This window comes from Mchenga conophoros, linkage group LG18 (genome assembly GCF_057382185.1).
Source record: "Mchenga conophoros isolate Kocher_MC1m ecotype Shallow Benthic linkage group LG18, M_conophoros_male_GT1.1, whole genome shotgun sequence".
Classification (NCBI taxonomy): Eukaryota; Metazoa; Chordata; class Actinopteri; order Cichliformes; family Cichlidae; genus Mchenga; species Mchenga conophoros.
Genome location: NC_140543.1, coordinates 36,580,913 through 36,607,643, shown reverse-complemented (window position 1 = coordinate 36,607,643; position 26,731 = coordinate 36,580,913). Strand labels below are relative to the sequence as shown.

The following is a 26,731-nucleotide window of genomic DNA, read 5'->3' as shown; positions in this document are numbered from 1 at the left end:
TTACCTGATGGGGAGCACACACAGATATAGAAACATATAGGTGAACTCTAAGAAGAAAACTGTGTTGATATTTTTGCAGAAAACTATTTATTTACACTTTTATATTTACAATCAGTTTATATTTATAGAAACAAAAGAAACATTCACAACTAGAACAAAACTGTCTTATATACAAAATCAACTGTTTCTCCCTTATTTACTGTTTTCTTCCACCATACAGCCAGCATACAACCATGCTATTAGAGGAACATCACTGGAACGTGGCCAGAACACACAAAAACAAGAACAAGACAATATATAAAAGTTCAAGTTCAGGCTCAGCTTTGCAGAGAAAACAATTGTACTCCAGTTCTGAAACCTTTCATTTGAAAACCTGTTTGCTCCTGAAGATCCTCTGGGTGTGGACCCTGCTGCTGCTGCCACAGTGACTAGTTATGCAGAGACAGAGGCATATGAGACAGAAACAGACTTAGCCATTATCACGTCTGACATGTAGTAATAACGCAGTACTTACAGCTCTGCATGTGTACTTTTACAGGTGAGATGCTCGGCATTGTGTCCTCCAGGTTTTCATCCTCATCCATCCCTGTGATGGAGGCAACAATTAGACAAATATGTACTGAATTTATATTTCATGTCAACAATGTTATTAAAATATTATTAAAACAACTTACCAAGAGGTTGTTTAGTTGGGGCGTTTGTAGTAGCAGGCGCAGACTGCTACTTCTTCCGCAGGCACTGCTGCAGCTCATGCAGCCGTGTTCCTTGACTGCAGCTCTTCCTCACGATAAGGTCTGCATAGCCGTCACCTCTGCCGTCACAAATCTCCTTCCAGGTGCTCTTGGCTCGTGAGCCAAAGCCAACCAGCTGATCATCCTCAGAGGCTTCTGCTGCAACACTTACTCTGCTGGTCTCGTAGCTCAGAAGAGTTTTTATCTCTGCAAAGCTGAGGGCTTACTGTACAAATGAATGCAAGCTCTCCTTGCCATGCCCTTCTTCCACAGAGGTCCCTGCAGCCTCTTGCTTCTGGAGATCTTTGATCAGGTACATGGTGTCCCCGACATCATTCTCCAGAAGCCACCGGAAAGATTTCCCTTTATATTTTCCAAACTGCAGGATGTACTCTCCCTGCACTTCCTTCATGTCAGAGGCATCCCCTCCTCTCTGATAGATGACAGTCAGAGCATCGTCCTCCCTCACAGGTGCAGACTTGTCCTGAAGCTTGGGGTCATTTTTAATCCTTCGAGCTTCTTTTGACGAGTCCTGGAGAAGGTATCCAAGTGGCCCCTTGTGGAACGCCACAGAGATTTTCCCTGGATATGGCGCAACTTTCTTCTGCATCTTGACATGCAGTGAAAAAATAAACAATTATATTAAACAAAATTGATTCCAAACACAAACAAAGACATTCCAGGTTATAATCTTGCTGCTGGGTTTAGACAGCAGGATGCAGGAGAACAATAACGAGACACAATTTGAAAGAACATTGACAACATTTGTGATAAAAGTGTTTTTTACTCCAGGTATAACAAACTGTTCTGTCTGTAAATAAAAACCTTTCATGATTGAATGATTATTGGCATATCTGCAAAATTTGTGGTAACTGCTTAGTAGTCATGGCACATAAGAATTGCTGGTAGATTCCCGCGCGGGAGCCTGGGATTGTTTAGCTAAACGGCCTAAACCGTTTCTCTATGGTAGTGCTAAACTACGGTGGCCCCTAGAGACAAAGCACGTACAAACTCAAAAACACATGCAAACTCAAAAACACAACGGAAGTGCTCCAGGACGCTAGGGGCAGTGTTGAGCTCTATTTGCAAAATAAACGGCAAGTTTGTCTGTATGGGACGGTCTAGTCTCCGTCGCGCTTCCCAGGTTGCCTAGCAACCATGATACTAACCGCTGGAAACGTGTCATACAACTTTGTTTGACAGAAATGAAGGAGAACATATTTTGTTCATTTGTTTGTTTGTTTCTACAAGAGCTTTGTGTGATTTGATAAGTATCTGAGGCTGAGACCACAGGACAGTAAAACATGATTTTTGGGCTTCATTTCTGTACTGAACAGTTATTTAAGATTAGTTAGTAAATAAGAATTAGCTGATGTTGTTCATGAGACTAAAGTCATCTCACTTTGGTAATGTAAATAGAATAGAATAGAATAGCCTTTATTGTCATTGTACAGAGTACAACGAAATTGGAGTGCCACTCCCTTGGTGCAAGTTTCAATGATAAATATAAATGTAAAATATAAAAGTACAAAAAAACAATCGTAAGTACTCAAACAATAGTATGTACAATATATACAGGATAGCAGCATTAATATAATGACAGTATGAATAGCAGCATAATATAATGACAGTGACGGTATGGAATAGGTTCAATTGTTTTTGTGCTTATTTACTACGGTGATAGCTCTGGGAAAGAAGCTATCCCTGAATCTGTTTGTCCTGGTTTTATGTGACCTGTACCGTCGGCCTGACTGTAATAGTTCAAACAGTTGGTTGCTGGGGTGAGAGTGGTCCTTGATGATATTGTCAGCTCTGCTGAGGTACCGAGAGTTTGCAGTGACCTCCAGGCTGGGCAGAGAGCAGCCAGTGATCTTCTGGGCTGTGTTGATGACCCTCTGCAGTACTTTCCTGTCTGCAGCTGAGCACCCTGCATACCATGTTGTTATGCCGTACGTTAGGATGCTCTCTATGGTGGCTCTGTAAAATGTCACCAGCAGCCTCTCCTCCAGGTTGTTCCTCCTGAGCACTCTCAGAAAGTGGAGACGCTGCTGGGCCTTTTTTACCACCGCTGTAGTATTTGCAGTCCAGGAGAGGTCATCAGAGATCTGCACGCCCAGAAACCTCATGGAGTGTACCCTCTCCACACAGCTCCCGTGAATGTAAAGTGGGGCCGGGTCTGCTCTGCCCTTCCTGAAGTCCAAGATAAGTTCTTTAGTTTCCGTGGTGTTCAGTTGGAGGTTGTTAACTGAACACCACTCAGTCAGTCTGTTGACCTCATCTCTGTAGTCCGACTCATCCCCCCTTGAGATGAGTCCAACCACTGTGGTGTCATCCGCGAACTTTATGATGGTGTTTGAGAGATGGGTAGGGGAGCAGTCGGATGTGTAGAGCGTAAACAGGAGGGGACTCAAAACACATCCTTGTGGAGACCCGGTGCTGAGTGTGATGGTGCTGGACCGGTGGGGGCCGAGTCTGACAGACTGTGGTCTATTTGTCAGGAAGTCCTTGATCCAGAGGCAGATGGGGGTGGAGAGTCCCAGGTGAGACAGTTTCTGGACCAGGATCTCCGGGATGATATGATTGAATGCTGAGCTGAAGTCCAGAAAGAGCATTCTCACATAGCTTCCTCGGTGCTCCAGGTGACTCAGCGCAGTGTGGAGCGCTATGGTGATAGCGTCCTCGGTGGATCGATTTGTCCTGTAGGCAAATTGATGGGGGTCCAGAGTGGGAGGCAGACCGGCCCTGATGTGCTGACAGACCAGTCTCTCAAAGCACTTCATCACTACAGGCGTAAGTGCAACAGGCCTGTAGTCGTTTGGGCTGACCACAGCTGTCTTCTTGGCGATGGGGATGATGGTGGAGGTTTTGAGGCAGGGCGGGACGGTGTTCGATGACAAGGAAAGGTTGAAGATTTTAGTGAAGACTCCGGTCAGTTCGTCAGCACATGCTCTGAGAACCTTTCCATGTATTCCATCAGGACCTGCCGCCTTCCTGGGATTCACTGACCTTAGAACACACCTCACTTGGTGCTCCCTAAGTGTTAGTGTGCCAGTGCTGGGGGCGGGTGGAGGTGGTGTGGCAGCTGAGGGCTTGGTCGTCTCAAAGCGGGCGAAGAAACGGTTTAGATCCTCAGCCAGTGAGGCATCAGTCCTAGATGTTGCCTGGTTATTGCTTCTGTAGTTGGTAATGTGATTGATCCCCTGCCACATTTTTCTGGGGTCGTTGTCAGCAAATATAATATGGCCAATATTATAGTTATTATATTAGTCATTATTAGCTATTACAGCAGTGAACATGAACTCTGTGTCAAATACTGAGCTTCAGTACAGATTCAAGTTGCAGTTATTTACATGTCTTATCACCTTAAATCTTCACTCAAAGACAAGTATCTTTGACAGTGCATATATAGGTGTATCATATATAAGAGACAAATGTTGTTCCTTCAGTATGTTGGCATTACTAAATTTGGCTCATTGCTTACATACATGTGTAAAAAGAAAATGTACAAGCTGTGATAACTGTGTCTGATAGAATGAAGAGTAGACTGATATATGAAATATTCCTTTATTGGGTGAGAAAATCAGACCATGTCATAACTGCTGTAAGTCACACAGAATAGATATCAGAGCCTTAAACAGGCTGACGTCTGCTAAATGGGTCAAACTGGGCAGAAAGTCTACAAACACATAACATCCTTATAGAATATGATGTAACACTATAGATCAACTTAGCTCAGAATATATAAAGCATATAAACAGTTACAGCAATATGATGCAACAAACACAGCAGCTACTGATCCAAAATACTCAAAGCTTCATAGAACTGGAACCAACATTTATTTTAGCTCCATTCTGCTGCTGATACATACTTTAGGTTTCTGAACATTAAACTTGTTGCTGCCTTTCATAGTGTGTAACTTGAAGGCCCTGAGTACTCTGAGTACTTTCTCCCACACTGGAAACACTGGGATGATCACATTATGTGAACATTACCTAATAAGACTGATTCAGCACAGATAGTTATGTTAAACCTTCCTAGCAGTCCTTCACAAACAGGGAACAGTCTGTCTATTCTCTCCATCTGTCAGCTGCTGCTGGCTCTTCCTCCTCCTCTTCCTCACACACTGCTGAGTTTGTCCTGGTGGATCATCAGGGGTGCAAAGCCTCACAGATGATGTGCAGCAGTGGCTCCCTCAGTCTGTCCTCACTCTGGACACTTGCAGTCGTCACACATGGACATCAAATGTGTGATAAGCTGCAGGATTCAAACACAAGTGTAACTTATAAACACATGTTCATACTTTTATTCCACAATCAGAGAGAAAGAAACAGAGAGAGAGTGCAGGACAGACAGACAGGTGACAGTCTCAGGTGTACACACTGCTACACAACAGCACAAAAGAAGGAGGATTTAGTGTTTGTGTTATTACGAGTGTAAACAAGAAGAGTTCCAGATGGTGCAGTGGACACATGTGTGACTGCTGTGATTAAAGCATCTTTCTTTCAGCTTAACGAGTGAACCGTCAGCTCGTTCAAACACACGTTAAAGTCCGTTTGGCTCGACACCACCGAACAGAGGCAGCAATATAACATACAGTGGGGCAAAAAAGTATTTAGTCAGCCACCGATTGTGCAAGTTCCCCCACTTAAAATGATGACAGAGGTCAGTAATTTGCACCAGAGGTACACTTCAACTGTGAGCGACAGAATGTGAAAAAAAAATCCATGAATCCACATGGTAGGATTTGTAAAGAATTTATTCGTAAATCAGGGTGGAAAATAAGTATTTGGTCACCTCAAACAAGGAAAATCTCTGGCTCTCACAGACCTGTAACGTCTTCTGTAAGAAGCTTTTCTGTCCCCCACTCGTTACCTGTATGAATGGCACCTGTTTGAACTCATCATCTGTATAAAAGACACCTGTCCACAGCCTCAAACAGTCAGACTCCAAACTCCGCCATGGCCAAGACCAAAGAGCTTTCGAAGGACACCAGGAAAAGTATTGTAGACCTGCACCAGACTGGGAAGAGTGAATCTACAATAGGCAAGCAGCTTGGTGTGAAAAAATCAACTGTGGGAGCAATCATCAGAAAATGGAAGACATACAAGACCACTGATAATCTCCCTCGATCTGGGGCTCCACGCAAGATCTCATCCCGTGGGGTCAAAATGATCATGAGAACGGTGAGCAAAGATCCCAGAACCACACGGGGGGACCTGGTGAATGACCTGCAGAGAGCTGGGACCAAAGTAACAAAGGTCACCATCAGTAACACACTACAACGGCAGGGAATCAAATCCCGCAGTGCCAGACGTGTTCCGCTGCTGAAGCCAGTGCATGTCCAGGCCCGTCTGAAGTTTGCCAGAGAGCACATGGATGATACAGCAGAGGATTGGGAGAATGTCATGTGGTCAGATGAAACCAAAGTAGAACTTTTTGGTATAAACTCAACTCGTCGTGTTTGGAGGAAGAAGAATACTGAGTTGCATCCCAAGAACACCATACCTACTGTGAAGCATGGGGGTGGAAACATCATGCTATGGGGCTGTTTTTCTGCCAAGGGGACAGGACGACTGATCCGTGTTAAGGACAGAATGAATGGGGCCATGTATCGTGAGATTTTGAGCCAAAACCTCCTTCCATCAGTGAGAACTTTGAAGATGAAACGAGGCTGGGTCTTCCAACATGACAATGATCCAAAACACACCGCCCGGGCAACAAAGGAGTGGCTCCGTAAGAAGCATTTGAAAGTCCTGGAGTGGCCTAGCCAGTCTCCAGACCTCAACCCCATAGAAAATCTGTGGCGGGAGTTGAAAGTCCGTGTTGCTCGGCGACAGCCCCAAAACATCACTGCTCTCGAGAAGATCTGCATGGAGGAATGGGCCAAAATACCAGCTACTGTGTGTGCAAACCTGGTAAAGACCTATAGTAAACGTTGGACCTCTGTTATTGCCAACAAAGGTTATGTTACAAAGTATTGAGTTGTATTTTTGTTATTGACCAAATACTTATTTTCCACCCTGATTTACGAATAAATTCTTTACAAATCCTACCATGTGGATTCATGGATTTTTCTTTCACATTCTGTCTCTCACAGTTGAAGTGTACCTCTGGTGCAAATTACTGACCTCTGTCATCATTTTAAGTGGCGGAACTTTCACAATCGGTGGCTGACTAAATACTTTTTTGCCCCGCTGTAGCTCACATTAACAGTGCAGTGAATACTGCTTGTGCCGTGATGTTCAGGACTGCAAACCGAGCAGCATCACTGACTTTCAGCTTGTTGTGTTTGTGGATATATGACTGACTTTAATTATCCACAAAATCATCACAATCTCTGTAAGATTAAGGTCGACTATATATTTTTTTTTAAAGTAAAGGCTTTAAAACCAAGTTAATTCTGAAAGTACAAACATCGCTAATGTCAACTTTCCCGACATGTGGCCAACAATAATGGTTTCATGTTCTTCATTAAAAAAATATTTGCGCATTAATAAGTGACATAATATTCAGTACTTACTTCTGAAAGTTTATTCTTCCTCCGCTCCGCTTCCACTGTTTTTTTTTTCGGCAAAATTATCCACACCACCACCGCACTATGAAGTCTGGGATATGTTGGGCCATGAAGGCTACACCGACCCATCCTTAAAATTCAGGGAAATTAAGGACGCATTTCAGGGCCGCATTTCGGGCAGCCTTTGAATTCGGAAAGCCTTCTCTTGTGGCTGTGAGGTAATCGGCCTTAAAATGCGGCCTTTAAGGCTGCAAACCCCAAATCCGGTCATTGGTACTTCCTGGCTTGTGTAGTTACTAGGTAACAAAAGCTCAACACTGCCCCTAGCGTCCTGGAGCACTTCCGTTGTGTTTTGGATTTTGCAAGTGTTTTTTAGTTTGCAAGTGTTTTGGATTTTGCAAGTGTTTTGGAGTTTGTACGTGCTTTGTCTCTAGGGGCCACCGTACTAAACCACTACGGGTGTAATATACTTTTGGCCACTACGGTCTTCCGGCGCTGTTGCGAGTTTGAGATGCGGCGGCACTTTTAAAAAATCTCCTCTTTTACGTTTCGGGAGAGAAAATAAGTAACTCAACGCTCGCAACACATCCCAACGCTCCTCATTCATTGATCAAAGGTAAGAAACGTCGTTTGAAATAAGAGTAAACCAACAGAATACATTTACCGGTGTATATTACAGGTAATAGGTGTGTTGCGATTGCATTTACGAAGCATCCATCGGTCAGTGGTTACACTGAAATCATGCAGTTTGTGCTTTGACCTCCAGAGGGCGACAAATCAGCACAGACAGAGAGCTCCATTCAAACTTTGCTGCCATCAGGAATAATTCTTCAAATATAATCATCAGTGTTTGAGCAGTTCTGATATCAGGGACAATCTAGACATGTGTGACAATACTGAACATGTCACATGACACACCTTAAACATCATGTGATCCACTCTCAGTCTGCACTTTCATTCATGACTTCAACAGGTTGGAAAGAGCTTTGAACAAACATCAGTTCAGTGCTGAAATATTCAAACGCTGCAGGAAGAAGAACAACAAAGTGATGACAGATGTTTGTGCTTCAAACTGGAAAACCAGCAGAAATAAATCACAGCCTGCCAGAGGTTTAGGAGTTTCTGAGGTGCACCTGAACGCAGCATAGTGTTTCAAAGCCCCTGATTGTCTTCAAACGCCGCATTAGGCTGAAAGTTTACTTTCACTTCCTGAACTTCGTGGAGTGGCGCTTGTTGTTGGTGTGTGAAGAAACTGTAAGTTTGCTTTGTTTCCTCCTTTAACAGTTTGTCTTTAGGAACTTTACTGTTTGTTCAGCTCATGTTTGAGTTCTTCACACAACAAACTGTGTGTGTTTGTATTAAAGTCAGTGTGTAATGTTTCCTGGCTAACATCAGCTGTGTGCAGCTTAGTTCAGCACAAATCTGCCGCTCCATAGTTCACGGTAACGGACTCACAGCTGGACCAACGAGGCCGAGTGTGTCCGCCACTCTGAGCTACGTTCGTGTTTGTGTGCTTGTAGTTTGTACTTTGTGAGTTCACTCAGAGGACGCAGCGTACGTGATGACGTCACAGCCCTTTACCTCCTTTACTGTCACTGTGATTAATATTTACACACCACACGAGACACCTGACAGCATGCTAACGCTAAGCTAACGCTAAGCTAACGCTAAGCTAGCCAAGAACCCAGAGTGATGTTAAAGCTGAGTAAACACTGACCCCAGACCAGCACCGTGATAAAGTGAGCTGCTGCTGCTGAACCTGAACAGGTAACAAAGTGATGAGCAGTCAGGCTGCAGGTTTCTACCTGTTCATGTTTCCACAGTAGAATCACTTTGAAGTGTCTTTGTGCTGTTTCATCTTTGATTTGTGTTCATAAACACTCAGAGAAACATCACGTGACCTCATCAGGATCTGTGTTGGTGTGTGGGGCTGTACCTCAGCTTTAGATTATGGTGATTATGAGACAGTGTTTCAGCTCATTTTACACAGTAACATGAAAGTACTGTTATGAGGAGTAATGACGTAACATACTCCATTACTTTTAATTAAAGTGTTCTGTGTAATATGTGTAATAATGACTTTTTTGAGTAACTTCATCTCTGTCAATAACAACATTCATACGTGGAATAAAACCACATCAGTGGATCATTGCTGGAGCTGCCTGGACTTCAGTCTTCAGCATCTCAACCAACAGCATCGACATGCTGCTCCAGATGTCTGTGCTCCAGATGTCTGTGCTCCAGATGTCTGTGCTCCAGATGTCTGTGCTCCAGATGTTTGTGCTCAAGTGATCAGACTCACAGTTTCATCCTTGAAATAAGTGTTTATATTGTTGACCCACCATTGATCATGATCAGTGGTGGGTCAGCGACATGCTTTCTTTCCGTCTCAGGTTTAAATATCTGGGACTCTCCACCGTTTGGTTTTAAAACTGAAGAAGCTTCTCGGATGAAACGTCTTCCAGAAACTTAAAGACGTCTCTTTTCTTTCCAAGCTCCTTAGATCACATGACCTGGATGACTGAACCTACAGACATATTGACCTGGTTTCTAGGTCACATGACAGGTCAGAGGTCAGCGACTGTAACTCGGTTACTCCTGTTAATGTGAACTCACTGAGTGTTTGTGGTTTACCTCTCAGACTGACTGAAGATGATGATGGAGGAAGAGGAGGACAGAGCAGAGTCTGCAGGGTCCAGCTGTCCGTCTGTGAGGAGTGACTGGTCCAAAGGCGACGTTCCAGCCTTCAGTGGTGAACCTGGAGCAACGAGGTCAGAGAGCTGAACTCACTGAGTAACAGAAATAATTCTGCACTGACATTATAATCAGTGTTGACTCTGGTTGATTGTCTGACTGTGTTTGTGAGCTGAGAGGAAATGAAAATGAGTTTGTAACAAAAATCAGTTTTGTCCAGTTTTCCTGTAAAAAGCTGAACTCTAATCTAAGAGGATGTTACTGACAGGAAACAGCTGCATTATCTGCAGTCTGTGTGATCACAGCTGCTTCAATCATGTTTGTGTCTGCAGAGGTCAGAGGTCACAGTCTGCAGGGTCCAGCTGTCCGTCTGTGAGGAGTGACCGGTCCAAAGGTCGACCTCCAGACTTCAGTGGTGAACCTGGAGCAACGAGGTCAGAGAGCTGTGATGACTCCTTTACATGTTTGTGTTTCCTGGATAAATATGACCTGAAACATCCTCAGATTGTTACAAAGATTCATTAAAAAGAAAACAATGAAAGAGAAAAGATCCAAATGTTCGACTTGGTCATTTGCTGTTTGAGGACAGTGATGCTCATATCTGTGGGGAAAGTGTGACCTGAGTGGGTTCATGTTTGTCTTTAAAGAACAGCTCTGATGCTCTTTGTGTCTGATCTGTTAAACAGTCTGAGAGGTCACACAGAGACCCAGCAGCTAAAGCCTGGATCATACTGGCTGCTGTTACTCCATCAGGACAACACTGAACCACAGTGCTGTTCATGGAAATCAGTGCAGCTTTACACTGTATCACCAAAGTACTGACTCGTCTGCCTTCACACACATGTAAACTTGAGTGACATCATATTCTGAGTCCACAGCATTTAATATGATGTCAGCCAAGAGTTCAACATATAACAGCTTAAACTGTTCTGAAAAGGTTTTTTCACAGGTTAAAAAGTGTTTACGGGATTTTTAACAGTTCTTTCAGAAGCACATACGTGAGGTCAGACACAGGGAAGCAGCAACACTGACTGAACACAGCTTTTAGAGGCTAAATTCACATTTTAATAATGAAAGTGGCTTCATGTGTGTGTCCATGGTTCATCCACAGAGTGGAGCAGCAGAGCTCAGAGGGTCCCAGTGGTCAGTCTGCCCAGCAGCATCAAACACAGCTGGACTCCATGTTTATGGTCTGTACATGTACAACAACTACTTTAATATTAATATTAATACATTTGTTTATAGGTCCCTTTCAGAACACCAAGGACTCTGTGGACTAAATGACCAAAAGAAACAAACTTTGAAATCAGACGGTGCAAATGTGATCACAGGGAAACGTTTTAAACATCGAGGCTTTAAACAGAAACCAAAGTGAAACAGTTTGTAGTCGAGATCAGTGGGAATGAAGCTGAATAACTGTTTCTTCAATAACTCTGAGAAATAAATGACAAATATGATGGAAATTAGCAGCATTAGCACTTACTAATGATGTGAGTCAACACTCTGCTGTATTCAGACGACCACATTAGGTGGTGTAATGGAAACCAGTGGATCCAGTCCAGTCGTGGCGACCTGTGGCGAGTCGATCTGAGCAGCTACTAATGGAAACGGGGCCATAGATGTGTTTGTGCTTAATAACAGTGAATCACAGGATTTTTACATTACAGTTAAAATCTCATGTTGTTTGTTAAAGTGTGCAGTTCAGGGTGTGTTACTAAAACTGTGGTTTGCTCACTTTCCAAAGACCCAGCCCCCATAAAAAGCAGCCAATCAGCTCTAAGAGTTACACACACGTGTAAACCAGAGCAGCAAATCAGGTCCAAATGTGTTGTTCACAGTGAGTGGATCATCAGTGTGCTGCTATGTTAACATCCTGCAGCAGGATGTGTTTGGTCAGCTGGTTCACATTTCCTCAGGACCTTCTTGATGTGATGTTCTTCTGCCTCCCTGGCTGCTGTGTCTGTGGGGATGGCGTTCGCTCTGTGTTGTAGCGTCCTGATGACGCCCAGTTTGTGCTCCAGTGGATGATGAGAGTCAAACCTTAAATACTGATCTGTATGTGTAAACAGAGTGAACCTTTAAGACCAGCTGTCTGTATGATCAACTCTGTCACCTATAACATCGCCAAGTTTCTGGCTTCGATCATCAACCTGTTGGTAGTTCAGCTCTGAACACCAGTGAAATGTTTCTCCCACTGAAATCGCTGCATTCATATGAACAGAATCAGCGTTTTGGGACCGTGGAGTTGTGGAGAAATTCTCAGTTAATCAGATAAAGTCAAACTTATAATTGGTGAGGAGATCGTGGATGATATGCTTCTTGATCGTAAAGAAGTGGATGTTGTGTGGACTAAAGTTCAGAGTGGTGGGTCATTCATAAATATTCTGTTCCAGCTGCTGGAGGACAACATCATCACGTTTGTGAAGAACGAGCTGAAGAAGATCCAGAAGGCTCTGAATCCAAATAAGCCCCAGTGCTTGGAGTTTCAGAGGGAGGATGATGAGCAGAGGAGCAGCAGAGAGGCATTTGTGAAGATCACAGTGGACTTCCTGAGGAGAATGAAGCAGGAGGAGCTGGCTGACCGTCTGCAGAGACGTAAGAGGATTTCTTACTTAAGGTTTTAAGCTGTTAGATAAATGAGACACTCGTGACACCAGTGTGTTCAGTCATTTCTCAGTGGCTCAGAAATTGTCATCAGCATTTTGTAAAATATGATTGTTAAAGTTGTATTTTTATTATTATTATTCAGAACTTCCAGCTGCTGTTTGTCATCGTAACCTTAAGTCTAAGCTGAAGAAGAAGTTCCAGTGTGTGTTTGAGGGCATCGCTAAAGCAGGAAACCCAACCCTCCTGAATCAGATCTACACAGAGCTCTACATCACAGAGGGAGGGACTGCAGAGGTCAATGATGAACATGAGGTCAGACAGATTGAAACAGCATCCAGGAAACCAGACAGACCAGAAACAACCATCAGACAAGAAGACATCTTTAAAGCCTCACCTGGAAGAGACGAACCAATCAGAACAGTGCTGACAAAGGGAGTGGCTGGCATTGGGAAAACAGTCTTAACACAGAAATACAGCCTGGACTGGGCTGAAGACAAAGCCAACCAGGACATCCAGTTCATATTTCCATTCACTTTCAGAGAGCTGAATGTGCTGAAAGAGGAAAAGTTCAGCTTGGTGGGACTTGTTCATCACTTCTTTACTGAAACCAAAGAAGCAGGAATCTGCAGCTTTGAAGACTTCCAGGTTGTGTTCATCTTTGATGGTCTGGATGAGTGTCGACTTCCTCTGGACTTCCACGAAACTACAATCCTAACTGACCCTAGAAAGTCCACCTCAGTGGATGAGTTGCTGATAAACCTCATCAGGGGGAACCTGCTTCCCTCTGCTCACCTCTGGATAACCACACGACCTGCAGCAGCCAATCAGATCCCTCCTGATTGTGTTGGCATGGTGACAGAGATCAGAGGGTTCACTGACCCACAGAAGGAGGAGTACTTCAGGAAGAGATTCAGAGATGAGGATCAGGCCAGCAGCATCATCTCCCACATCAAGACTTCACGAAGCCTCCACATCATGTGCCACATCCCAGTCTTCTGCTGGATCACTGCTACAGTTCTGGAGGATGTGCTGGAAACCAGAGAGGGAGGACAGCTGCCCAACACCCTGACTGAGATGTACATCCACTTCCTGGTGGTTCAGGCCAAAGTGAAGAAGGTCAAGTATGATGGAGGAGCTGAGACAGATCCACACTGGAGTCCAGAGAGCAGGAAGATGATGGAGTCTCTGGGAAAACTGGCTTTTGATCAGCTGCAGAAAGGAAACCTGATCTTCTATGAATCAGACCTGACAGAGTGTGGCATCGATATCAGAGCAGCCTCAGTGTACTCAGGAGTGTTCACACAGATCTTTAAAGAGGAGAGAGGACTGTACCAGGACAAGGTGTTCTGCTTCATCCATCTGAGTGTTCAGGAGTTTCTGGCTGCTCTTCATGTCCATCTGACCTTCATCAACTCTGGACTCAATCTGCTGGAACAACAACAAACAACCTCCCAGGAGTCTGAAACAAGAGAATCTGCAGATAAACACTTCTACCAGAGTGCTGTGAACAAGGCCTTACAGAGTCCAAATGGACACCTGGACTTGTTCCTCCGCTTCCTCCTGGGTCTTTCACTGCAGGCCAATCAGACTCTCCTACGGGGTCTGCTGACACAGACAGGAAGTAGCTCACAGACCAATCAGGAAACAGTCCAGTACATCAAGGAGAAGCTCAGTGAGAATCTGTCTGCAGAGAAAAGCATCAATCTGATCCACTGTCTGAATGAACTGAATGATCGTTCTCTAGTGGAGGAGATCCAACAGTCCCTGAGATCAGGACGTCTCTCCACAGATTATCTGTCTCCTGCTCAGTGGTCAGCTCTGGTCTTCATCTTACTGTCATCAGAAGAAGATCTGGATGTGTTTGACCTGAAGAAATACTCTGCTTCAGAGGAGGCTCTTCTGAGGCTGCTGCCAGTGATCAAAGCCTCCAACAAAGCTCTGTGAGTAAACATGTGATCAGGCTTTATTTATAACATAAACAGTATCATGTGTGATGGACCCTTAAAAACTTAAACATATTTTTTTACATGATCATCAGCACTAAATACAGTATATTATAGTTAATGTTTGATGGCAGCAGTAAATGTCAGAGTGTCTTAAACATATCTGGGTGTCAGCTTTTATCAAAGTCACGTCCAGAATCATCCTGTAAGTAAAATTTATTTAAACAGCAGCTTTCACAGGTCAAAAACCACAAAGTGCTTTACAATAGAAACAGGCAATAAAAACACAGAAGATAAAAACATTAAACAGCAAACACTGAACATCATACAGCCTAAAACTAGTTAAAGGCCACTCTGAATACTAGAGTCTGAATAAATGAGTTAGTGGGACCAGTAAAAGCCTTTGACTGGAAGATCTCAGATGTGAGAAGAGCTGTAGGATTGTAGAAAGTCAGAAACATAAACTGGGACTAAAAGTAAGGACTAAAACTTTAAATAACGCCTAAAATGAACTGGTTACCAGTGTGAAGAGATTAAACTGGAGTAATGTCCAGTCTAATGTGCTGGTTAAAAGCCTCGCAGCATGATTCTGTACTGACTGAAGACGTTCAAAGACTGTGATGGAGCCGTAGGTGATCAACTCCCTCATTGCTCCTCTGGTCTTATTGCTCTGCATCAGTGCACTGCTCAGCTGAAGATGAGTTCACTTCTATATGTTACAATCTGCCTCACCAGTACAGCTCCAAGGATCTGCAGCTGCTGAATCAATTATATTCCTCGTGTTTCTTCTGGTTTCCTGTTGTTAGATCTGCATGCTTGATTGTTTTTCAATCTCTCCAATGTCGTGCACTTTGATTTCCGACTGTACACAGTCTGTGAACCATGACAATTTGTGACAGAATGCAATGATCAGTGAGGACCCGGAGGACACTGACATTTACACTGTGCAGAATGAGACTTGAGACTTTATCTCACTGCTTTGTGGACGACTGATGGAAGGACTAATCACTATATCTGCTTTAATTGAACGAATTTCCATTTCACTGGTTCAGTCTCCCAGAATCTCTCAATCATACCTTGACCTTTTCCTAGAGTAACTAACCCTCACTCACCAGGATATGAGCCAGCCTTCCCTCTCATTGCTACATACTTACAGTCTTGCCTATCACCTAGGGCTGCACGATTAATCATTAGAAAAACGCGATCTCGATTCATACTTGTGTGCGATCTCATTTCCAAATGACAACGATTAAAAAAAAAAAAGACGACGATTGTACCGCATTTTGATCCGGGACGTACTCTGCATGAAAACAAGCGCTCACTCTTCCTGCTCAACAAATGACAAGGGCGGAGCCTTATACCACGTGATACAGAAGCTGCCGTGTGATGCTAAAATTAGCGGGAAAAACAACGGAGAGCACGTCAGGGATGACGAGAAAGTGACAGGAGAAAATCCGTCCCGGTCAACCACCCAAACACCAATAACGGGAACCTTATACAGCGCTTCCCTATACACGTCGAACTCGCGCAGGCACAAAGAAACTACGGAGGCTATTACTTATCACCTGACCAAAGATATGGCTCCATCAACACTGTGCAAAACGAGGGATTTAGGAAAATGATCAACACCCTAGACAAACACTACACAGTGCCGTCCCGCAACTATTTTTCTATTGTTGCACTACCTGCTCTGTACACGCAGCGTCGAGCAACGGTGGAGACGGAATTTCAAGCAGGACAACATTTTGTTGTTTTTATGTTTATTTATTGTTTTTATGTTCAGTCTCAACTGTTACGAAGTTGATGTGCAGTTAATAAGTGCAATAAATAGGGATGGGTATCGTTTAGGTTTTATCCGATACCGGTGCCAAACCGGTACTTTTGAAACGGTGCCGGTGCTCAAACGGTGCTTAAAGAATGGAGAACACAAACTTTGTCCAAAAACCTCTCATGCTCAGCTGTTTTTTTTGTAAAAAGATAACAATGTGTGCCTTTCCTGCAGCTATGGGGCATATATGGTATCACTCTTGACTGGAAGCAGTGCTTAAACAATGGAAAAAACACAAACTTTGTCCAAAAACCTCTCATGTTTAACTGTTTTCCACTTTTTCTTTGGTCATTTTAGCCTTTTTGGCCAGGGTGAAGGGAGTATCTGCCATCAAACAAGAAGACAGCCGCATGTAGCTATGATGATGTTTGCTAGTTCACCTTACATGCATTAATGTAATAACGTGGTTAGCCTACTCAACGTAAATTACACACGAACAACATTAAGCTACTCACGCAGAGAAGAACGGCTGCTGCTGCATTATCATCCTCATCATTTCTGCTACACTGGCAGGGCTAGGGGCCAGGACTCTCCTCTTCGGGTTTTTGGGGGATGTTCTAACTCCGGGTCGATAACAGGCACCACACCCGCAGTAGATGCGCTCGGTGTGAGGTCTCGCAGCAAGCTATCAAATACGGCGCATTTGTTGGCTTTTAAAAAAAACGCTATGCGTCGCCAGGTGTTTCATCGGATTCGAGGTGTTACCTCCTTTGACAGTATCACAGTATCAGCTTAAAGCACTTGTTGCTGCTGAGTTTGCATCTTTTGCTGTGAAGTACAGCCAGACTTTGACCGCTTCGCCTTGGACATTTTTAATCTGTAGCTCTGCTCTAACAGAACGTACGTACCCGGCCCCGCCTACTATCCTCGGAAACGTAAAATGATTGGCTAGAAGTGTATCACAGCTCAGGAAAAAAAAGCACCGAAATAAAGCACCGAAATGTGCGCTGCTTTTCGGTCTGGTTACTACCGTTTATGTCAGAACCGGTGCCATCATGGCACCGGACACCGGTACCCATCCCTAGCAATAAATATTTATACTGGAAAAGAAAATCGTGAGAGAATCGTGATCTCAATTCTAAGCCAAAAAATCGTGATTCTCATTTTATGCAAAATCGTGCAGCCCTACTGTCACCTGTTCACAGAATGAGTCATCACTTGTTTTTGTTTAGCATTTAATGAACAAGTTCCAGGTCTTTATATTTACACAGGGAACATTTTTAAACTAAAACGTTTTTTAGCCATAAATAGTAATGCACACTGACATTTGTCTTTCTTTCAAAGGTTCAACACAAGAAGTGATTTAAATTAATCACAAACAGTTTGTTATCAAATGACAATTTTTCAGATTATGTCTTTATTTTGTTTTTGTTTTTTAGGCTGAGTGTCCCTGATCTCTCTGAAAGAGGGTATGAAGCTCTGTCCTCAGTTCTCAGCTCCCAGTCTTCTACACTGAGAGAGCTGGACTTAAGTAACAACAACCTGCAGGATCCAGCAGTGGAGTTTCTTTCTGCAGGACTGAGAAGTCCACACTGTAAACTGAATACTCTGAGGTGAGATCAAGTTATGTTGTGCTTTTCATGAATTGACAGAATTAACCAATAAGAAGCCACTAAATGGGGAAAAAAGTCAGTTAAACTTCTGTAATAGTTTTATGTTAGTGTCATCTCTTAGTGTTGACTAGGGCTGCATGATTTTGCATAAAATGAGAATCACGATTTTTTGGCTTAGAATTGAGATCACGATTCTCTCACGATTCTCTTTTCCAGTATAAATATTTATTGCACTTATTAACTGCACATCAACTTCGTAACAGTTGAGACTGAACATAAAAACAATAAATAAACATAAAAACAACAAAATGTTGTCCTGCTTGAAATTCCGTCTCCACCGTTGCTCGACGCTGCGTGTACAGAGCAGGTAGTGCAACAATAGAAAAATAGTTGCGGGACGGCACTGTGTAGCGTTTGTCTAGGGTGTTGATCGTTTTCCTAAATCCCTCGTTTTGCACAGTGTTGATGGAGCCATATCTTTGGTCAGGTGATAAGTAATAGCCTCCGTAGTTTCTTTGTGCCTGCACGAGTTCGACGGGTATAGGGATAGGTATGTTAAACCTGATTTCTATTACTGCATAAACAGTCAATTGATTTGAAAAAAGTCTTAATGTAGAAATTAGTGTCTGGGGTTTTTAGTGATATTTGTTCACTTTCTGTCTTTCATTTGCAATGAAATGTCCCATCTGCTCCTCTGAGTCCAAATTCTTTATTTTAGCAGTGCTTCATCCACCAAACCTTCTAGTTCGATTCCTGTATTCTGAAGGTTTTTACAGAGCTGTTTGTTCAGATATCAGAATTTGATTTTCAGAAAACTTTAGTAATAAAAATATGATCAATTGATTATTTCTGACTGAAAAGATGAAATATATATTTGGTCATAGTGATATGACTCATTGCCTCACTTAAACATAAAATGTAAACAAAAATTCAAAACAATAGATTAATATAAAACTGAATTTGACTGTTGAGCTTAAAGTGAGCTTGAATGTTATTCACTTCCCGTTTTATTTTGGTAGTTATCGTCTCTGGTTTTTACTTTTACTTCCTCCCCCGACATTGTCTACATTAGTTTCAGCTGTAGAAGATTTATTGACTGTTTGATTTGTCACTTTTTTTAAAACTATAATTGTTGACTTATAAACTATTGCTAAAATGTATTTTTATTAAAATACCAAATAATTTATTACTTTATCATCTAATTAGATTATAATTCTGTAAATAGGGGAGATAGTGTGGTCTATGTGGGTTGTCTTCAGGTACTCTTCCTCCCACAGTCCAAGAACATGCATGCAAGGTTAACTGGAGATGTGTGATTGTGAGCATAAATTGTCTGTCTCTGTGTTTACCTGGCTACATCACCATGGTTACTGATGCTGAACCAATAACCTGGTCTGGATCAGGTTATGTTCAGAGTTTTTGTTTAAAATCAACTGAAGTGCCTCGTTTTCACTGATTCTTTCATTTACAGGAAGCTTTAAGTGTGATATAGAGTCAGTTAGGGTTGCAAAGGGGTGGAAAATTTCCGGTAAATTTCCAAAAAGTTTCTGGTAAATTTCCATGGTAAGTTAAGCTTGGGAATTTTGGAAATATTCCATATTGGAAACTTCCCATGGAAATAATGGGAATTATGGAAATTAATGGGAATTTAGGAGAACTAACTGGGAATATATTATTTCCAAGCATAAATATAACTGCGTCTTTCTAACAAGAGCGTCAGACACTCAGACTGGTTTTCTTTGTGGATGATGATTTATTCTCACTGATCCTTCATGATGATGCTGCCATCCACCCACTGCTCCTAGCAGTGTTGCCAACTCCTCAGTAAGGAAAATTGCTATTGGCTGTCCTAAAAGTTGCTGGAAGTCGCTGAATGACGTCATCGCCTAATTTGGATAAATGGTCATGCTAATGTAATTGTAACGTACGTTGTAGGAGAGAAAAATAACATCGTGGAAGCGACATAACGTGAGTAAAAAACGTCCTGGAATGCATTTAAATAAATAAATCATAGTTCTGTCTGTAACTATTACAACACTCTCACCACATTTGTTAACAATTCTCTCAACAAATGTGTTTCTCCTCGTTCTTTGTTATCCAGCTGAGACTTTGGGTATAAATGTGTCATAAACAGGAGAAAGCAGTGCAGGTTCAATGTAATCAAACCTCAGACTGAGTTCAAAATCATCACCTGTCCCTGATACCACGTCAGCACCAGAACCATGATGTGTTTACTCACATTTAAAAAGGTGGAGGTCAGTGTGAATGGACTGTTGTCATTGGTCTGAATGTGCCTCTATAAACATGTGCTCTTCATTATTGATGTTTTCCTAATGAACAGAAAATGAGACTTAATAAAATCCTCTGACTGTTGTTGGAGCAGGTTGGGTCCTGGGTTTGAGTCCCCCGCTGAACCACAGGGGCTTCTAGCTTTGTTTCACAGTGTATAGAACAACAAATAAAACCAAATCTCAAAAAAACGCATCAAACTTTGAGGGTTGAACCAAGGATGAGGAAGCAGACTCGGCCCCAAACAGCTGGATATATGGATGTTACCACAGCAACCACAGCAGTGTGCTCTCAGTATATTTAGTTGTATAAAGGTGTTTGTGGTGTGTTGCAGCTGAAGCAGCCTCATGTATGTTGACACAGGGAGAAAATAGTGTGAGGACACTGTTCACAGCAGTCACAGCTCGCTGCCTTCAACAGTCTCTTCCTTCCTTGTTTGGATGTCACTGATATCATCTTCTGCTCTCACACTGACCACCTGTTGGAGCTAACATGCTAACATGGAAGCCGCAGGTATGCCACCTGTGGCAGCTGAGGTCACGTGATCTGAGTGTTTGAACCACACGTTGGAGCAGCGTTTCCAAACATCTGCACTTCAGAAGCTCCAAAGTGTGGAAACGTCACTGTGGAGCATCCCAAGAGATTTTCTTGCCTCTGCAAAGCTAAGCTTGCAAACAGCACCATAGTTTGTCAATCCCAACCAATCAGAGCGCTCCTTATGTCACGTCACATGACGCGTGTGTTTACCTCTTTGATTAGCACCCAAAGAACTAAAGAAAGGCTAAAAGGACGTTCAGCCAATCAAATCCCTCCTAGGAACAGGAAGTCTAGAGAGGAAATGGAGCAGAGAAGGAGAATCACCAGTTTAAATGTCTGAGTTTTAAACTGGTGACCCTGTAAAGAGGCTTTTATTGACTCTGTTTTCTTTACAGCTTTTTTCACCATTTAAACTGTTTAATATCAGATTTAGAAATAACTTTTGGACAGTTGTTGTACATTTCCACTAAAATGTGACACAAATAATGACTTTCTGACTTTACTTTGGACTAATCTAACGACTCAGCCTAGCTATGTTGGACTTGGTGTGGAAGCAGCTCCCAGTTTGAGTTCAGGAGACAGACACCCTCTACTTTGAAGATCAGCTTCAAACTTTCCTTTTTGATAAAGCTTATAGTTCGAGCTGGATCAGGTGACCCTGAACCATCCCTTAGTTATGCTGCTATAGGCTCAGGCTGTTGATGATGCTCTGCTTTCTTCTCCACTCCCCTCTTTTCACTCCTGATGCTTTTATATGTCACGACTGCATGTCCTTAACTTTTGTGTCTCTCTGAGCTCATCTCTTCTCTTTCCCCTCACCCTGCAACCAGTCATGGTAGATTTTTTTGAAGCTGAGCTTTGCTCTCTTCAGTTGGGTGTCTTCCCTGCTGCCTTTAAAACGGCGGTGGTGAGGCCCCTTCTGAAGAAGAGCAATTTGGATTGTAATGATTTTAATAACTACAGACCTGTATCCAACTCACCATTTTTAAATAAAATCTTAGAAAAACTTGTTTTTACTCAGATTACTGATTTTCTCAATGATAGACAGATCCTGGAGATATTCCAGTCTGGATTTAGGGTGAACCACAGCACAGAGACGGCTCTCCTAAAGGTTTTAAATGATCTTAGATGTAACTGGGACGCCCAAAAGCTCTCAGTGCTGGTGCTGCTGGATCTAAGCGCAGCCTTTGATACAGTAGACCATGCTATTCTTTTAAACAGACTAAAACACATGGTGGGCCTCTCTGGTGCTGTACACAACTGGTTCACTTCCTGTCTCTCTGACAGATCTTTTATGGTGAGTATGGATACATGCTCCTCTAAGATCCATAAAATGACATGTGGTGTGCCTCAAGGGTCGGTTCTAGGCCCTGTACTTTTTAATTTGTATATGTTGCCTCTCGGCAGTGTCATCAGGAGGCATGGAGTGAACATCCACAGTTACGCTGATGACACGCAGCTGTACATCTCCGTGTCTCCTGATGACACCAGACCAATGGATGCCCTTTTTAACTGTATCTTGGATATAAGATCTTGGATGGCAGAAAACTTTTTACAGCTTAACCAGGACAAAACTGAAGTTTTAATTGTCGGTCCTGAGGCTCAGAGAGAGAAACTCTTGTCTAAATTACAGGCATTTTCACTATGTCCTTCACTACAAGTGAAAAACCTGGGTGTTATTTTTGACTCTGAGCTTGGTTTTATCCCACATGTTAAACATGTAACCAAAATTGGATTTTATCATCTAAAAGATATAGCCAGAGTCGCCCTATTCTCTCTCGGGCCAACACGGAGATGCTGATGCATGCTTTTATTACCAGTCGCATTGATTACTGCCCTGCTCTCTGGTCTTCCTAAGAAGAATATTTCACCTTTACAACTTTTACAAAACTCGGCAGCTCGTGTGCTGACGGAGACCAGAGGGCGGGCCCACATTACACCGGTTTTAGAATCGCTGCACTGGCTCCCCGTGTGTTTCAGGATCGATTTTAAAGTTCTTTTATTGGTTTTTAAATGTCTTAATGGTCTTGGGCCTTCTTATCTCTCAGATCTGCTTTTACCATACGAACCCTCGCGGACCCTGAGGTCCTCTGGTACTGGCCTTTTGACTGTCCCTAAAGTCAGGACACATACTCACGGAGAGGCAGCTTTTCAGTGGTATGGTCCTCGTCTGTGGAACAGCCTGCCGGAGGAGCTCAGGGCCGCAGAGAACATACATGTTTTTAAGAACAGGCTCAAGACCCACCTTTTTAATTTAGCTTTTACTTAGCGTTTATTTATTTTATGCTTATTTATTCTATCCTGTTATTCTATTTATATTATATGCTGTGTGCCCAGCCTGGAGGCTGCAGTCTGTAACCGGCTCCCTGTGATAGTGTTTCCTCACCTGGCTCATGTGTGCCCAGCCCAATTTTACTCTCTGTGTGTGTGTGTGTGTGTGTGTGTGTGTGTGTGTGTGTGTGTGTGTGTGTGTGTGTGTGTGTGTGTGTGTGTGTGTGTGTGTGTGTGTGGGGGGGGGGGGGGGGGGATATGTATCCATGATCGTTTATGTTAATGAGAGTGTGGGGAGTGAGTTGGAGGGCGGGGGGGCGCTTTTAACCATGTAAAGCACTTTGTGCTATATCTTTGTATGAAAAGTGCTTTATAAATAAAGATTGATTGATAGATTCTCCTCCAGGAGCCTGTTTTCACTGGGAGGATCGTTGTGTCAAAGGGAGTTCTTCCTTCCCACCATCACCAAGTGCTGCACACAGTGGATTGTCTGGTTTTTGGGGCTTTCTCTCTAATATTGGAGGCCTTACACTGTTAAACAGCTTCAGACGACTGTTGTTGTCTGTTGGGAATTGTCACTTTTAAATAAAGTTACATTGAATGGATGTAAATGGATAGATGTTATTGTGACAAACAGAAAATGATCTTTAAAAGATAGATTGTTGTTTTGTGTGTCTGCAGTCTGTCAGGCTGTCTGATCACAGAGAAAGGCTGTACTTCTCTGGCCTCAGCTCTGAGCTCCAACCCCTCCCATCTGAGAAAGCTGGATCTGAGCTACAATCATCCAGGTGACTCTGGAATGAAGCTGTTGTCGTCTGGACTGAAGGATCCAGGCTGGAGACTGGACACTCTCAGGTATGGAGAGAATGTCTGATAGAGGAGGACAAGCTGGAAACATTTCCTGTGTCCTTCACTCACTTCCTGTTTGTTTCCTGCAGATGAGACATGAACAATCACACATGCAGGAATATTTTCAGGGACAGACACACTAGTCTAGCTGGATAGTACGTGGATATTTATGTAGGGGGTCTCCAAGGAGTCTGTTTGCAGGAACATTAATGATAACTGATAAGTCATGTTGAGAGTTTCCTTAAAAGTAGACCTACAGTTAGGTCCATAAATATTTGGACAGAGACAACATTTTGTAACTTAAGTTTTTAAAAATCTCAGTGACGAACCAATTTCAGTGACCAAAAACGCCGTTTACGTGTGGACGAAAGGTGCAAACGCATAGAAAAATCTGCGTTTTCAAAAATACCCGGGTACGTGTGGACGTAGCCTAAGGATCAAACCTCTATCATTATGCAATCGATTATAGAACTCTAAGCATATATGAGTAAATATTTCTAAGCATAAATGACAATCAACAATATAAACCTTACAGCTGGTTTTAATAACAGAATTTATTTGTTTCTCAAATGAGAAAGAGCTATCGAGAAACACTCCTAAATCTTTAGTTGTTAACTTTTCCAGTGGGCCAAGGTCAACATTATCTGCTAATGCTAAATAGGCTGCCGTTATTAACTAACGCTAATTTGATGCGAATTAGCATTATGCACTAATGTTAACACTTACTTTTTAACAATGTGAACGGCTAATGCTAACATTACAACAATGTTGTAATGCTAGGGTAAGCATTACAACATTGTTGTAATGCTTACCCTAGCATTACAACAATCTGAGCTGCTAATGCTAAGTAGGCTGCCATTAGCACCTACGTCTAATTCAAGGCAGATACGCATTAGAACCTAATGCTCATATCGTTTTCCTTTACTTTATAACAACGTGAGCAGCTACTGCTAAATAGACTGCTGTTATTAGCTATCCACCAAAAATATCCACCAGGGTGGATATTTTCGAAAACTCAGTTTTTGCATTTACGTGTGGACGAGAAAAACGGAGAAAACGCAGAAAACGCAGCGTCAAAGGTGTGCGCCTTTTTTGACGTCACACTGTGCGCCACGTTATTGTTTGGGTGAAATGAATTTCTACAATACTGTTACTGTTAATTCTACTCTCTGCTGTGTTTAAATGCTTACATATACACACAGTTACTGTCCCTCCACACATACGACTCTGTTCTGCTTCTATGCCCCAGCTTTGTTTACTTTTTCCCACCGAGGCTTCTAGACTTCTGATTGGCCAACATTTCTACAGGTTAGGAATATAGCGCCACCTGCTGCTTTGGCATGTTCCTGGCAGCGTTTTCCTTCATTTCTGCCTTTATGTGTGGACGGGATTATTTTTTAAAACGAAAACGGAAAATCTCCGTTTTTAAAAATACCCGTGTACGTGTGGACGTAGCCTCAGTAGTCTGTAAAGACTCTGTGTGCCTTCCAGAGTGCTCTGGCATGCACACACACCTTAAGGTCATGAGAGAGGTCGTACCTTCTCTTACTGATTTATGGTTTAGGAGAACACCTGCTCTGTGTCTGGTTAAGTATAAGAGCCCTTTGTTAGGGGGACCGCTGGACTCTTAGCACCAGCTTTGGGGTCACAGGGTCACATCTGGAACACACACACACACACACACACACACACACACACACACAGACACACACACACACACAGACACACACGCTATGCACAGACTGGTACTCTTTGTTCATATCTGTGTAAGATGTGCTGATAAATAAATGTAGATTTCTTTGAATAAAACAGTGGAGCCGAGCTTTGAGCTCAGTGTGTAACAGTGTGTGTGTGAGAGCCATGTAATGTCCATGTGTGCATGCTGACTGTGCTGCTCTGACCCCCCTCCTCCTTTCAGGGTGGAGCCTGCTGGAGTCCGATGGTTGAGACCAGGTCTGAGGAAGTGTAAGTGTGTTTTTAATGGGATTCATGAAAACAAAGCAGCACACATTCAACCATCTTCATCATGTCAGGAGTCATCATCAAAGTGTCAATCAATGAACAGATGATGGATCAATAACTGCAGCTGGATTGTGTTTGTTCTCTCCATCAGATTCCTGTCAACTCACAATCGACACAAACACAGTGAACACAAAGCTCCAACTGTCTGACAACAACAGGAAGGTGACACGTGTGAAGGAGGTTCAGTCATATCCTGATCATCCAGACAGATTTGATTATTATCTTCAGCTGCTGTGTAGAAATGGTTTGACTGGTCGCTGTTACTGGGAGGTCGAGTGGAGAGGAGAGGTTAATATATCAGTGAGTTACAGAAGCATCAGAAGGAAAGGAGGCAGTGATGACTGTTGGTTTGGACACAATGATCAGTCCTGGAGTCTGTTCTGCTCTGATGATGGTCCTGATTCTGTCTGGCACAATAAAATAAAAACATCCATCTCCTCCTCCTCCTCCTCCTCCTCCTCCTCCTCCTCCTCCTCCTCCTCCTCCTCTGTCTCTAACAGAGCAGCAGTGTATGTGGACTGTCCTGCTGGCACTCTGTCCTTCTACAGAGTCTCCTCTGACACTCTGATCCACCTCCACACCTTCAACACCACATTCACTCAAACTCTTTATCCTGGTTTTAGACTCTGGTTTCCTGGTGGCTCAGTGTCCCTGTGCTGAGTGGAGTGTAAAGAGTGTCTCCTGTTACAGAAACACTCTGACTGTTGAACAGATAGTTCAGTCTGTACATGTCTGTCTCTTTCACTCACAAACACGTTTTCAGATTCATGGATTCAATCAGTTGATGTTTGAAACTCTTCTAAATGATTCCTTGTAAACTTCTTCCTCTTCAGTCACAAACAAACAGGAAGTGATGTCACATGTGTTCCTGTCCACACAGCAGAATGAGTCTA

General features: G+C 43.0%; 1 protein-coding gene and 1 pseudogene across 1 annotated transcript; one reads left to right on the top strand and one right to left on the bottom strand.

Annotated features, from left to right (window-relative positions):
• Positions 1–442: 442 nt before the first annotated feature.
• Positions 443–9,091, bottom strand: LOC146554344 (uncharacterized; annotated as a pseudogene).
• Positions 8,283–26,731, top strand: LOC146554343 (protein NLRC3-like). Its single transcript, XM_085253144.1, has 10 exons — positions 8,283–8,499; positions 9,887–10,016; positions 10,272–10,373; positions 11,051–11,129; positions 12,333–12,534; positions 12,689–14,486; positions 17,697–17,870; positions 23,649–23,822; positions 25,735–25,781; positions 25,930–26,731. The coding sequence occupies exons 2-10, from the start codon at positions 9,898–9,900 to the stop codon at positions 26,496–26,498; spliced, it is 3,264 nt and encodes a 1,087-aa protein (XP_085109270.1). The 5' UTR covers positions 8,283–8,499; positions 9,887–9,897; the 3' UTR covers positions 26,499–26,731.

Bases quoted from the DNA above. Each gene is read 5' to 3' on its own strand.
- LOC146554343 (XM_085253144.1), top strand. From the start codon at position 9,898: ATGATGATGGAGGAAGAGGAGGACAGAGCAGAGTCTGCAGGGTCCAGC. The intron at 11,130-12,332 runs GTCTGTACATGT...ATTCTGTTCCAG, and splicing joins AGCTGGACTCCATGTTTATG to CTGCTGGAGGACAACATCAT. The intron at 14,487-17,696 runs GTGAGTAAACAT...TTTGTTTTTTAG, and splicing joins AAAGCCTCCAACAAAGCTCT to GCTGAGTGTCCCTGATCTCT.